At 45.9% G+C, this 14,092-nt stretch overlaps 1 protein-coding gene across 2 annotated transcripts in view; it reads left to right on the forward strand.

The window, feature by feature from the left end:
* Prtg (protogenin) overlaps window positions 1-14,092 on the forward strand; it is a 102,024-nt gene that overhangs the window by 83,962 nt on the left and 3,970 nt on the right. For both annotated transcript variants that reach the window (XM_032909808.1, XM_032909809.1), the window contains exons 13-18: window positions 424-610; window positions 829-956; window positions 2,838-3,008; window positions 9,012-9,194; window positions 10,244-10,364; window positions 11,791-11,953. In XM_032909808.1, coding sequence (XP_032765699.1) covers window positions 424-610; window positions 829-956; window positions 2,838-3,008; window positions 9,012-9,194; window positions 10,244-10,364; window positions 11,791-11,953 — 953 coding nt within the window. The remainder of the gene's footprint in view (window positions 1-423; window positions 611-828; window positions 957-2,837; window positions 3,009-9,011; window positions 9,195-10,243; window positions 10,365-11,790; window positions 11,954-14,092) is intronic.

Consider the following 14,092-nt stretch of genomic DNA (forward strand, 5'->3'; position numbering starts at 1 on the left):
AGGGATCTGCCACCACACAGGACTGTTTTTGTTTTGTTTTTCAAGACAGGTTCTCACTGGGTAGCTCTGGCCTTTCTGGAACTTACTATGTAGACCAGGCTGGCCTTGAACTCACATAGATCCGCGTGCCTCTGCCATCCCAGGGGTGGGATTAAAGACCTGTGCGATCATGATTATCTAGAGCTATTTTTTCAATAATCATTTAAGCATTTGATGCCTTATGCAAACTCTTATTAATTTGGATGAGTCAGAGATAGACCACTATGACCACTATAGTTAGTTTGAGTGAGTTGGGGTTAGACCACTAAGAGACTGGTGGGAGAAAGCCATCAGATCCACCTACAGTAGAACCCTCTCCTACTTACACTGATCTTATCTACAGCACTAACCCTTGCAGTAAATTCATGTTGCATTTCTCCATAGCTGTCCGTGACCGCATGGTGCCTCCGCCGCCACCACCCCACCATCTGTACGCGAAGGCTAATACCTCCTCCTCCATCTTCCTGCACTGGAGGAGGCCTGCGTTCACCACCGCCCAAGTCATTAACTACACCATCCGCTGTAACCCCGTTGGCCTGCAGAACGCCTCTCTGGTTCTCTACCTGCAAACGTATGTAGCTGGTCTTTGTGGGTTTTTTCCCTTCAAGGTCCTGGCTGCTCACGCTTCTTACCGACCTGGGCTCAGCATGGGCCTCAGCTGAGAGCACTGATTTCAGAGCCGATAATCTAAAATGTCTTGAGAGTTCCAACTTAGTTCCGAAAACTGTACTTCACTGACTACTGGACATATGTTACCGGTGTTAACAACCCCCTTAATCCTCACCACAGATCAGAAACCCACATGCTGGTTCAAGGACTAGAACCAAACACCAAGTATGAGTTCGCTGTCCGACTGCACGTGGATCAGCTCTCCAGTCCCTGGAGTCCCGTGGTCTACCACACCACACTGCCAGAAGGTAGAGCCTGCCGCTTCCCTCAGGGGCTTACCCTTTGGATTTTATTGTTGTTGTTGCGTCTTGTTTTTGTTTTTTCCTTTTTTAAAGATTTATTTATTTTATGTATTTGAGTACACTGTAGCTGTCTTCAGACACACCAGAAGAGGGCATCAGATCCCATTACAGATGGTTGCGAGCCACCCTGTGGTTGCTGGGAATTGAACTCAGGACCTCTGGAAGAGCAGTCAGTGCTCTTAACCACTGAGCCATCTCTCTAGCCCCCTTGTTAATATTCTTTTAATGGCGGGTCTTACTATGTAGCCCTGACTGTGCTGAAACTTGGTTTGTAGACCAGGCTGGCCTCAAACTCATAGAGATCTGTCTGCTCCGGCCTCCTGAGTGCTGGGATTACAGGTGTGTGCTACCACTCCTGTCTTTAAAAAAAACCAAAACCAGGGGTTGGGGATTTAGCTCAGTGGTAGAGCGCTTGCCTAGGAAGCTCAAGGCCCTGTTGGTCCCCAGCTCCAAAAAAAAAAGAACCAAAAAAAAAAAAAAAAAAAAATCAATCAATAAAACCAAAGCTACTTTCAGGATACATTTTAAAGTATATGTGTCACTTAGAATAAACACAGGGGTGACACATGCCTGCCACCCCGCACTTGAGAGGCAGAGGCAGGAGACTTAGAAATTGAAGTGTATCTTCATCTCCGTAAGGCGGCAGGGGCAACCCGAGATCAGAAGAAGGGAAGTCCAAATGCCACTTTGAGAGCAGCACTGTCCCAAACACTGACCAGCCGATTGGTGCTTCTTTGTTTTGCTACATTTTTAATTTTTTCAATATATTTAAGGCTTTTTTTTTCCTTTTAGGAAAACTAAAAGCAAGTGAATTTTAAGTTCTGTCCCTCTGGGGCTCCTCTCTAATTTTTTTTTTCTCGCTCAATCATGACGCTTAAGCCTCAGCCTTAGCTCACTGAAAATGGAAGAAGCTTGGTTATGTTCTTGGGAACTCACCTCACAACCCCTTTTCCTTCCCGTGGTGCTGTGTCCAGTGCCATGCATGAGTCAGTGCTGACTGCTGGCCCCACTGCCCCTGGATCTGCTGTGCTTTTGACAATATTCTGCAAAAGCACAGTGCCAGACCCATCTGACCCTTCACACCCTGAGCGTTCATTAAACAGGTCAGCCGATGTTCTGGGATCTCACTGATGTTCACCGGCAAAAATCATTTTTAGAGTCTGTTCTATAAGCACAGTGATTCCTGGTGTCTCGGGTAATTAATGCTTTAGTCTCAAGAGCATCTGCTTCGAGCCTTCTGGATGAGGTTATTGTAAACATTTTAGTAGGGGCTGCAGTTCAGAGTCAGTACCTATGGGAACTTAATGGATGACAAAATAACTGTCCCTCCCCTTCCCTCTCGGTGTCAGGAAGTCTTCCTAATGGCCTCACTCGGTAGGCAAGTACCCTACTGCCGTAAACCACTCTAATCTGTAGTTTAACAGTAATATTTCAAAGCTCCTAAAAACCTTATCCTGCAGACCCGGTACACACCCATCTACAGTCCCCCCTCTTTATGATTTTTAAAAAAGAAAAGTGTTTTAAGCCTGAAAGTGAAATTAAGATTGGAGCTAGAGCTCAATGGGTAGAGCGCTTGGTGACCGCCCAGCATGCACAAAGCCCTTAGGCCTATCCCAGCACCTCATAAACCTGACAGGATGGCGTACGCCTGACCCCGGCTCTCAGGAGGCAGAGGCAGAAAGGCCAGTCTCAGCTATTTCCTTTTAGTACAGTGAACCTCAAAAATGCCGTCGTTTCAGGTTGTTCAGACTCCTCTGTCAGCCAGCACTGGGGTGATTATAGCCCCTCTAATCCTGCTCACACACTGTCACTCTCGTGTTCCCGCAGCACCCACAGGCCCCCCAGTGGGGGTGAAGGTGACGCTGATAGAAGATGACACTGCCCTTGTCTCCTGGAAACCCCCAGATGGCCCAGAGACAGTGGTGACGCGCTACACCATCTTGTATGCGTCCAGGAAGGCCTGGATCGCCGGCGAGTGGCAGGTCCTACACCGAGAAGGTGAGTGTGAACTATTATTGAGGACGATGACAGTAAGTTACCAGTGTCACCAGGGAGACGAAGGGAACTGATACGGAGTCCGCACTGAATTAATGTTGGTATGTAGGAAGTAATAAATTGTTCCTGAGTTTTCAATTCTGTTTAGAGGGCGTTGGCAAGGCAGCTGTCCACGTAATTTAATTACTTTATTTATTGTATGTGTGTGAGCGCAGACATGCATGTGCCTTAGTGCGTATACTAAGGTCAGGGGACGGCTTTCAGGAGTGGGTTCCTGCCTTCCACATTGTTCTCGCTTGGTTTCGCTTCTGCATGCTTCAAGATCGCTGACCTAAGAGCCTTCAGTCACTTCTGTGTCCACGTCCCATCTCTTGGTAGGAGTGCTGGAGTTTCAAATGCTGCAGCCACGTCCAGCCTTTGGCATAGGTTCCAGGTCGCCGGGGTTGCTCAGTAAGCCCCTCAGTAAGCCCCTTTGCCCATGGAGCCATCTTGCTGGCTGGCCCAAGCCTATCTCAAGGGGAAAAAAACCCAAAAACTTAGAGATTGTAATTTTTTTCTTTCTTAAAAAATATTTTATTTATCTATTTTTATTTTATGTGCATTGATATTTTGCCTGAATACCTGTCTGTGTGAAAGTACTAGATTCCCTGGAACTGGTACAGTTGTGAGCTGCCATGTGGATGCTAGGAATTGAACCTGGGTCCTTTGGAAGAGCAGCCGGTGCCCTAACTGCTGAGCCATCTCTCCAGCCCAATGCAACCCCACCTTTTTTTCGTTTCCTTTTGTTTGGTTTTGTTCTTGGAGACAGGGTTTCTCTGTGTTGCCCTGGCTGTCCTGGAACTCGCTCTGTAGACCAAGCTAGCCCAAACTCACAGAGGTCCAACTTCCTCTGTCTCCCAAGTGCTGGGAATTAAAGGTGTATAGCGCCACCATCTAGCTTTTTTTTTAATTTCTAAATTTATTTTTAGTTATGTGTTCCTGTGGGTTTGTGCATATGAGTACAGTTCTTCACATAGGCCAGAAGAGGGCAACAGATCTCTTAGAAATGGAGTTTTTGAGCCACCATATTGGGTGCTGGAAAAGGAGCTCAGGTCCTCTGCAAGAGCAGCCAGTGCTCTTAACTGCTGAGCTGTCTCTCCAGCCTTGTGGTGCTGGAGATCCATGTTTTCTGTTCTAATCAGCCCAGCCCTAATCAGCCACTGAAGAGATTTGACAGGATTTGGCAATTATGTCGCACTGTTGTCTCCTGTAGCTTCAGAGACCCCTCTAGAGGGTCAAGCAGTTGTCACATTTTCTTATTGATTTGGTGAATCTTGGTTCTAAAGGGGAGGGGGATCCTCTGTGGGGCTTGAGGATCAGACTTTGTTTATATAATTTGATAGCAAGCATCTTTAACCTCTTTGCCATTTTTCGGGCCCTAGCATATGTTTTGTGTTAGATTTATTTACCTCTATTTCTATCTCTGTGTCTCTGCCACATGTGTGCTGTGCTTGCAGAGGCCAGGGGAGATGCTGAGCCCCCGAGGCTGAAGTGGCAGGCAGTTGTTGGCTGCCTGGCATGGGGTCTTCTAGAAGAGCAGCCTTTTTAACCTTTGAGGGTCTCCCTACCCCCTACCACAATTCTGTTTCAGTCTCTCATTTCCAAGATGGTTCATTCACACAACACTTGGACAAATGACAAATCTGATTTAACGAGGTGCCATGAATATTAATAAGGAGTGCCTTGAGCATGTAGCTTTAAATTCTTCCTTCTTACCTTCCCAAAAGGAAGCAGGAATTTCCTCTGCCAATTTTCAAATTGACCTGTTCAGGAGTTTAGGAAAGAGCTCAGAAATGAATATCTTACCTCATTTCTGGCTCCGTGGAGACGCGGGCGGTAATTGTAGGCTTTTGCCTCTGTGCGAACCTTCCTAACTACGTAATTGTGTGCAGGAGAACAGGATCTGGGTGCCTCTTGGTGAGATTTTCAGGAACATTCTTGTGAGAAGCTTTGCCATGTGTTAAATGCAGAGAGCTTTCTTCATAGTTAATGCCCTGTTTCAGAAAGAACAAGTAAATGGTGTGAGGAAAAGCAATAGAGTCTCGTTTCTTTGAGAGAGAAAATGTGGAAGAATCAACCTACAATTACTCTAAAAGCAAGGAATGCAGCTTGGGATAGAGAAGAACTTAAAATGGAAAACTGTCTTTTGTGTCTGAACACAGCAGTTTTAGGATGGTGGGAGAATGCAAAACCATGGGACAGTAAGGATTTTGTTATGCCTGATAATATATTTTTTTTGTTGTTGTTTGTTTGTTTTTCAACACTGGGTTTCTCTGTGTAGCCCTGGCTGTGCTGGAACTAGTTCTGTAGACCAGGCTGGCCTTGAACTAAGAGATCTGCCCAGCAGATAATCTTTAATACAAGTTGATACATATTTATGTTCATATTTAATAGCAAATAGACCAAGAATTTAAATTTTTTGAGAACTAAGATACATATGACGGTGGGCTGGCAAGATGGGCCATCAGGTGAAGGAACTTTTCACTAAAGATGGCCACTAGAACCCACAGGGCAGAAGGAGAGAGCAGTCCTCCAAGTTGACCTCTGACTCCCACCCACAAACCTCATGTGCTCATGGGGAAAGAATGTTACTCCATTTTCTTTTTGTGTATGTAAAACTGAAATCATAATGGACAGAAAGAGTGTGTATACATACACTGCGGATTCGCTTTACAGAATCTAACTTAATTGGGCTTGCCTGGCATGAGTCCTCAGCACTGAATAAAATTAGTTATGGGAGTGCATGACTCTATCTCAGCCCTTGCGATGTGGAGGCAGGAGGATCAGGAGCTCAGGGTCAGCCTTGCCTACGTATATGTCTGTACGAGGGTGTCAGATCTTGGAGTTACAGACAACTATGAGTTGCCATGTGGGTGCTGGGAATTGAACCTGGGACCTCTAGAAGAGCATTCAAGGCTCTTAACCAATGCGTCTCCAGCCCACCAAAACATGTTTTTAGTTAAATGAAAGTTTTGCTTCTGGTAGTGATAAGTTTTGCCGAGCATTTTGAAAGATTAAATATATTTAATGATAGACGGGGAGCTTTATTTTTACCTCCACTTATGAAGAACTTGGATTGGTCCTCCGGCTAATTTTAACTTGTCACAGTACATCTTTGTTTTGTAATGCGTCTGCTTACATCTAAGGCCCACAGTACAGACTCTTCCTGCTTCTAAGCTGGGCTTCCTGGTGTGTTTATTCAGCAGTTGCTTTACTCAAGTAACTCACACTGTCCTCCGGCCAACCTGAAACCCGAGAACAAGAAAACAACAAGTCCCATTGGGGTTTCTGGCACTGCCACTGGTGGCCGGGCCAATTCACACCGTGTGACCTGGCGAGTGGCCCCTGTACCAGGATCTCACCTGTAGGACTGCCCACGCATCCCTTGCTTAGTGAGGTACACCCTAGTAAGTGCGCTGGGAAAGCCAGCCGTGGCTTTGTGGTTGACTGCAGCACACCCCTGTGAGCTTTCTGGAGCTGCTGTAGGTCCCTCTGCATCCGGAGAAAAGAACACCCCCTCCCCACACCAGGAACGTTTGGCACATTGCTGCTGGGACAGCTTTATGGCTGACTTTGATGATTACCTTTGGAGAGGGACAGATCTTAGGCAGATAAGCATGGACATCTTTTTTTGTTTTTTTTTGTTTTTTTTGTTTTTTTTTTTTCCGGAGCTGAGGACCGAACCCAGGGCCTTGCACTTGCTAGGCAAGCACTCTACCACTGAGCTAAATCCCCAAACCCCATCTTTTGTTAAACATTTTAATTTATTTAGCGTGTGTCTATGGGGTGGGGAGTGCACACCACAGTGGAAATTAGAGGGAATTAGTTCTCCTCCCACAATGTGTGGGTCCCGAGATCAAAGTCAGCTTGCCAGCCTTGGCGGCAGGGTTCTAACTGCTGAGAATCTTGCTGGCCTGGGTCTGGTCACCAAGCCTGAAGACCTGAGTTCAGCGCCTGCCACCCATGTGGTGGAAGAAGGGAAGATGCTCCCAGCTGCCCTCTGAGCGCCACACCCATGCCAGTGGGAGCACAGCCACACATAAACAGCGCGTGCTCAACGGCAATGTAATGAAATGCCTTAAGAAGAGTTAACCTGTGAGGGGTCGCCAGCCTCTGTGGTTCCCACGGAAACCTGTGTTTCCATTTTAGAAATGTAATCAGCTGCTAAAAGATACATTCGACATTTGGAAAATACTTGTGTTCTCTCATTTAAAATTTTTGTGGTTTTTTTTTTTTCTTTTTCTTCAAGATGGGGTTTCTCTATAGCCCTGGCTGTCCTGGAACTCATTTTGTAGACCAGGCTGGCCTCAAACTCTCAGAGATTCACCTGCCTCTGCCTCTGCCTCTACCTCTACCTCTGCCTCTGCCTCTGCCTCTGCCTCTGCCCCTGCCTCTGCCTCTGCCTCTGCCCCTGCCTCTGGAGTGCTGTGTGACACCATACCCAGCTAAAATTACTTTTAAGGGGTTGGGGATTTAGCTCAGTGGTAGAGCGCTTGCTAGGCAAGGCCCTGGGTTCGGTCCCCAGCTCGGGGAGAAAAGAAAAATTACTTTAATTGTGTGTATGTGTGTGTGTCTTTGTGGGGACATGTGCATGTGAGTGCAGGAGCCTATAGAGACCAGAGGCTCTGAGCCCCTGGAGCTGGAGTTAGAGTTGTGAGCCGCCTAGCATGGGTGCTGGGGTTTAGTCCTCTGCACAAGCAGTGCATGCTGTTAACTGCCGAGCCATGAGTGTCGCTCGGTGGTAGAGGGCTCGCTTAGCGTGCACAACATGAAGGTGAAGAATATGATCACCCAAAATAACTGTTACCCCAAGTAGTTTAAACAATTACAATTGAGACAGAGAGACTGGCCCTACACTGGAATTCTCAAGTCTAATCATAACCATGGATCTGGGCACATTACTTGTGCCTTTTTCTGTGTGCACTGAAATGTCCATAATTAAGTGTTCTTAATGCCATGCATCTATAATATAAATAAACAGCATAAAAGAAGCCTACATACATTTTATATACGTTTATAAATTCAAACACAACTTTGTGCTGTGTTTCAGAGAGTTCCTTCTAAGGGCTGAGAGATGGCTCAGTAGTTAAGGTAGACTGTTCTTCAGAAGATCTGAGTTTGGTGTCCAGAACCTGCATCAGAGCCGCTTATAACTGCCTGTAGCTCAGGCTCTGGGGGAGCGGATGCCCCTTCCGGCGTCTGTGGGCACTGCACTCATGCACCTACCCCATCTCCGTGCACATCATTAAAAATAAAAGAAAACTAAGCAAACAAACGGCTCCAGATCGTAGAGATCATTATGGGATGTCTGTAATATGTATAGTACAATGTTAAATGAAAACTTTAAGACATGACAGTGCATTCAGCCAATATGTTTTGGGGGTGGGGAATGTAGCTCGGCAGTAAAGTGCTTGCTTAGCGTGCACAAGGACCTGGGTTCAATCCTAGCATCATACTGAACGAAATAAAAAAATTATTATTATTATTATTATTATTATTATTATTATTGGAAAAGCAAACAATCAAAAATCTGTGCTCATACATTTGTACACGTTCACATATAATTAAAATATCAACAATGGAATTATCAGTGTATCTATATCTCTCTGTTTTCCCAGTGACCCACAATGAAAAGTTACTTCTATAATCAGGAAAGTGTGCTTCCGTTTTTATTTATGTGTGTGTGCATGCCTCATGGTTGGGGGTGACTGGAGTCCAGAAGAGGGCATCAGATCCCTTGAGCTGGAGTTGCAGGTGATTGTGAGCTGCCTGACGGAGGTGCCAAGAATTGAACTCAGGCCTCTGAAGGATCAGCAAACAGACTTAGTGACTGAGCCATCGCTCCGGTCTCCCTGGGAAAAATACTTTTAAAATGTATCCTCTTTAAAATTTAAAATACTTCTTAAGTGCAGGCTCATGTTTGTTTTGCCTAGCCATAAACGTTTATTTAATTTGTGACGTTTCTAGGGGCAATCACCATGGCTCTGCTGGAAAACCTGGTGGCAGGAAATGTGTACATTGTCAAGATCTCAGCCTCCAACGAGGTGGGAGAAGGGCCCTTCTCAAATTCCGTGGAGCTGGCCGTCCTCCCCAAGGACGCTTCAGAATCGAACCAGAGGCCCAAGCGTCTGGATTCTTCTGATGCCAAAGGTCTGGACGGTGCCACGGTCGCTGGCTTTTCCATTCCCTGAGACTTGATTTCAGATCCCATAGTTGCCACCCCCCCTGAACCTGCACTTGGTGGAGTTGTAAGGCTGCAGGACTTAGAAGGCAGAGGGAAAATCACCTCAGAATGACCTTTCAGCTCCCAGACCACCAGTTGTTTCCCCAGCTGTGGAGCCACTGGGCTGGATGAGCTAAAGGCTGGTGGGTGGAAACACCCTGGGAGGTTCTGAGGAAACCAACAGCAGAAGTGGCTGTGGTACTTAGGCTGGGAGGAGCCTGGCTTTCATTAAGAAAAACAGTTCTCCCAGATACAGCGTGGTTTTTAATCCAGAGAAACAGTTGGGACAGAGGGGGAAAAGTGGCTAAGCACCAACTCTCACCCACTCCTCCCAGGTCCCCTGGGAGCCTCTGGGGTCCAGAACTCTAGACACCTCATGCTACTTTTCTCTGGAGAAGTGGAGAGCAGCTGTATCTAGTCTGAGAGCCACAGAATAGTCACTGGTTAATGTGGAGGAAGGCGAGAAGCAGAAGGTCAGAATTAAGAACAGGAGGAAGGTAACTGCAATAGGGTTGGGGGAGAGGAGAGGAGAGCAAACACACTTGTCCTTGTTTGTCCTTGCTTGTCATTTACTGTGCTCAGGGATTGGAGAGATGAGTCATCAGGTAAGAGTGCTCACAGCCTTTGCAGGGGACCAGAGTTTGGTGCCCAGCTTCAGGGAGACCTGACACCTTTTGGTCTCTGTGGGAACTGCACACATGTGTGCATACACTCAGGCTATACATAAATTAAAAATATAGTGAATCTTTAAAAGTAAATAAAATCTAGGTTAATGTTCATTATTCGATGATATAGTATCTTGATATTCAATATTGAGAAATGAGTTGACTTATGTAATTGATTTATAACTTTTCTGCTTAGATGTACTATCAAACTTTCCCTATGAGAAATTATAGAAAAGCAACCTATCTGAACTATGATATGTGGAATGTGTTTTTTTATTTCTTCTGACTGAATAAACATGCTGTCACTCTAGTTTATTCAGGCTATTACCACCTGGACCAAAAGTCAATGACGGGCATTGCAGTAGGCGTTGGCATAGCCTTGACCTGTATCCTCATCTGTGTTCTCATCTTGATATACCGAAGCAAAGCCAGGTGCGTGTCCCTTTGTAGACGCTGGTGCAGGGTCTGGGTGATGGCTCGCAGGTTAGTGTGAGAACCAAAGATTCCCAGAACCTACAGTGAAGCCATGTGGGTGTGGTGCCTGCCTTTCATCCCAGCTTTCCAGAGGCAAAGGCAGAATAGTCCCTGCAGCTCAATAAACCAGTCTAACAGAAACGTCGATCTCCAGGCTCATTGAGAAACCATGTCTCAAATGTAAGGGGGATAATGATTGAGAAAGACCCCGGGTCAGCCTCAGCTCTCTACATGAATATACATTGAAACACACATGCATGACACACACACATAGAGAGAGATACTTATGCAGAGAGAGAGAGAGAGAGAGAGAGAGAGAGAGAGAAAATGCTGTAATGGTTAAAAATATTTAAATGGCAGCAGCTGCAGGAAACAAATTGAAATCAAGTGCCTTGTGCATAACTGGGTATTTTTCTCCTTAAAATGAATGTTAGGTTATAGGGTTTTTACAGCTTGGAATGTGCTGAATTTATACTGAGATCATTTTCAAGCCAATTGAGGGGAAAATGCTGTGCCAATGAAAATCCCTAAATGAGGATTTGGTTTCTGCATTTCTATGTCATTCTGAGAAAACGAGAAGTGCATTTGAGAGATTGGCTTTTGCTTTTGTGTCCGTTTTAATGGCACACTTGATCCAGCACACCCCTTCCCCCAGAAGATTCCTTAGGATTTCATGTCTAAGTGGTGACACCAGATATCCCTCAGTCTCCAGGAGAGGCACGGAAGAAGTGGCTGGACTCACAGACAGCATTGAGGCTGATGAAATAGGGATGTGTTAGCTCTTAGCTGTCAGGCAAACCAAACACTGCAACAGCGAGTGAAGTTAGAGATCTCGTGTTTAATTTCCAAAGTTTTTGAGGCGTAAGCATTCAGGAACCCCACTGTTTTAAGACCCGTGGGCTAAAGAGCTAGCTCAGTCCGTAGAATTCTCTGCCAGTATCAGGAAGCCCTGGGTTCAGTCTTCGGCGCTGCCTAAAGCCAGCTGTGGTTTTACGCACTTCTCGTGGTAGTAAGTAGTCCGGAGGTGGAAGCAGAGGCATAGGAGGTCAAGGTCAAGGGGCCTTCGGGGCGGCTCGGTGGATAAAGGTGGGCTCAGTCCTCCAAACCCACAGGGTAGGAGTGAACTGAGTCTTGCCAGTTAGTTGTCCTGTGAACTTCACATGTATGTGCATGTGCACACACGGACACACACACACACACAGAATAATGTAAAGTTTTAAAACACAATAAAATAAATAAATTCACAAACATTTTCTACTACAAGTTTAAGGCCACTCTAGGATACACAAGTCATTCTCTTTAAAAAAAAAAAAAAAAAAAGTTATGATTTGGGACATTTGCCCAAACCCACTGAGATGAGAAGGTTTTCCTACCATTATTTCAGGAAGTCATCCGCCTCTAAGACAACGCAGAGTGGAACCCAGCCGTTATCCCGAGCCAGTGCCTCTGTAGCAGCGGGGAGTGACATGGGGAAGAACCTGGAGAGAGCTACAGAAAACGAAGAGTCCTCAGTACCCATGATGCCAAGCTGCTTCATTGATGCGAAGGTTCGCTACATAACTAACGCTTCTCTCTTTAAAGATGGGAAATAACTTAGTGGCAAGTTGTGTTGAATGCGTTCTGTGATCCACCCACAGTTTTCAGAGAGAAGTCGAAGATACATCAAAGTACAAAGGGCGGAAGATCCAGGAAGAGATGGGAAAGACAGGAGCCATTACACAGGATTATCTGGGCTGTCATTAGCTATTGTTTATTGTAATCGGGCTCCCCTGTGCCTGTGGAGTCAACACTTTAAATTATTTTACACTGAATTTGGTGGTTGCCTGAATTGATGCTCAGAGCATACCAGGCACAGACAAGATTTACTTAAGATTTAAGGTTTTGCTGGGGATTTAGCTAAGTGGTAGGGCCCTTACCTAGGAAGCGCAAGGCCCTGGGTTCGGTCCCCAGCTCCGAAAAAAAAAAAACCAAAAAAAAAAAAAAAAAAGATTTAAGGTTTTGCCTGCATGTGTATCTGTGCAGTACATGTGTGCCCCGTGCCTGAGGAAGGCAGAAGAGGGGGCATCAGAACCTCTGAAACTGGAGTTACAGACGGTTGTGAGCTGCCGTGTGGGTCCTGAGAGAACAGCCTGTGCTTTTAACCACCGAGCCACCTCTGTCACCTCCAAAAAACATTGTTTTAAAAATAAAAAGAGATCAGGGCTGGAGAGACGGCTCAGCAGTTAGCATTTTCTGCTGTTCCTGAGGTCCCAGGTTCCATTCCCGGCACCCACATGGTGTGACTCCACTGTACGTGGATCTGACTCCCTCTTCTGACCTCGGGCGTGTGGCACACATGCATACAGGCAGAACACCTGTATACGTAAAATGAATAATGGTCTACACAGACCCCTAAAGCGCCTTCTTCCCTTGCTGGCCCGAGGAGGTAGAATGTTCCAAGGAACCGTCACCAGAGGGTGCTACCTCTTGACTTTGCCAAGGCTTGTGAACGTGCTTTGGAAACCAGCTAACACTGGTCAGCCTTGTCACATTCTCACAGGAGCTCCATAACCATTCGACACGTGTAGACACTCCCACCTCAGCAAAGAAAGTCTTCTAGATTGTTAAAAAGATTCCTAGAAGAAATGATGGTGTAGCAGCTGCTTCCAGTGTCCTGTAGAGCTGAACTAGTCAGTAGGCAACCTCACATGGAAGAGTTTATCCCCTGGATACACCATCCTTCACAGACCCTTTCCAGAAGTTTACAGTGACTAAAACATTTCCAAGTTTTACTAGAATTCATATTAATTTTTTGTGTTTCTGACATATGTGGGCATTTGTATGTTCATGGTGCATATGTGGAGGTCAGAGGGCAGTTTTCGGGAGTTGGTTCTCTCCTTCCACTCTATGGGTTCTGGGGATTGAATTCAGGTCCATCAGGCTTGGTGACAAGTGCCTTTCTGCTGTTGAGCCATTTTGCTTGCCCACAAGTTTATATTAATTTTATACAATCATTTAACAGACACAGTATACACATATTGAACACAATGTTACATACAGAATTGATTTCTGCCACTGTTTGTATTGTTTGCAGCCTGTTATAGGATTTTCTCCCCCGCCCGACTCTCTCTCTCTCTCTTTCTCTCTCCCTGTGTCTGTCTGTCTGTCTGTCTGTCTGAGCATGTAACCCAGGCCTCAAATTCACTATATAGACAAGGCAGCCCTGGACTCCCGATTCCTCAGCCTCTATCTCTACCTCTTAAATTCTGGGATTACAGGCTTGCACCTCCACACCCCATTTATGTGGTTCTGGGGATCAAACCCAGAGCTGGCTTCATACTAGGCAGCCAGTTACAAGCGAGCCTTGTCCCCAGCCCTTAGGATCCAGAATTTCTAAATACTAGTACATATTGTGGTTCTGTTATCATTAGTTTGGTAGCAGATATAAGGAAAGATAGGAGAGAGACAGTAAAGGAGGTGGGGACAGAAAGGGCAGCAAACCTGAAATCAGAGAGACTGAGAGTAGCCGGAGGCAGGCCAGTCCCCTCGGTTGGCCTGCAGGCGACACCTCACTTTTGGTTAAACATGGATCCAGGGATTGTTTTTCTCCACTGCTATTAAGGTATTGCAGCCATGCAGAAAAGGCTGGACGGAGAATGTAATTACGCACAAGTAATCATTCCCACGTCATCGTCATTCCAAGCTTG

The sequence above is a fragment of the Rattus rattus genome, chromosome 8, assembly GCF_011064425.1.
Source record: "Rattus rattus isolate New Zealand chromosome 8, Rrattus_CSIRO_v1, whole genome shotgun sequence".
NCBI lineage: Eukaryota > Metazoa > Chordata > Mammalia > Rodentia > Muridae > Rattus > Rattus rattus.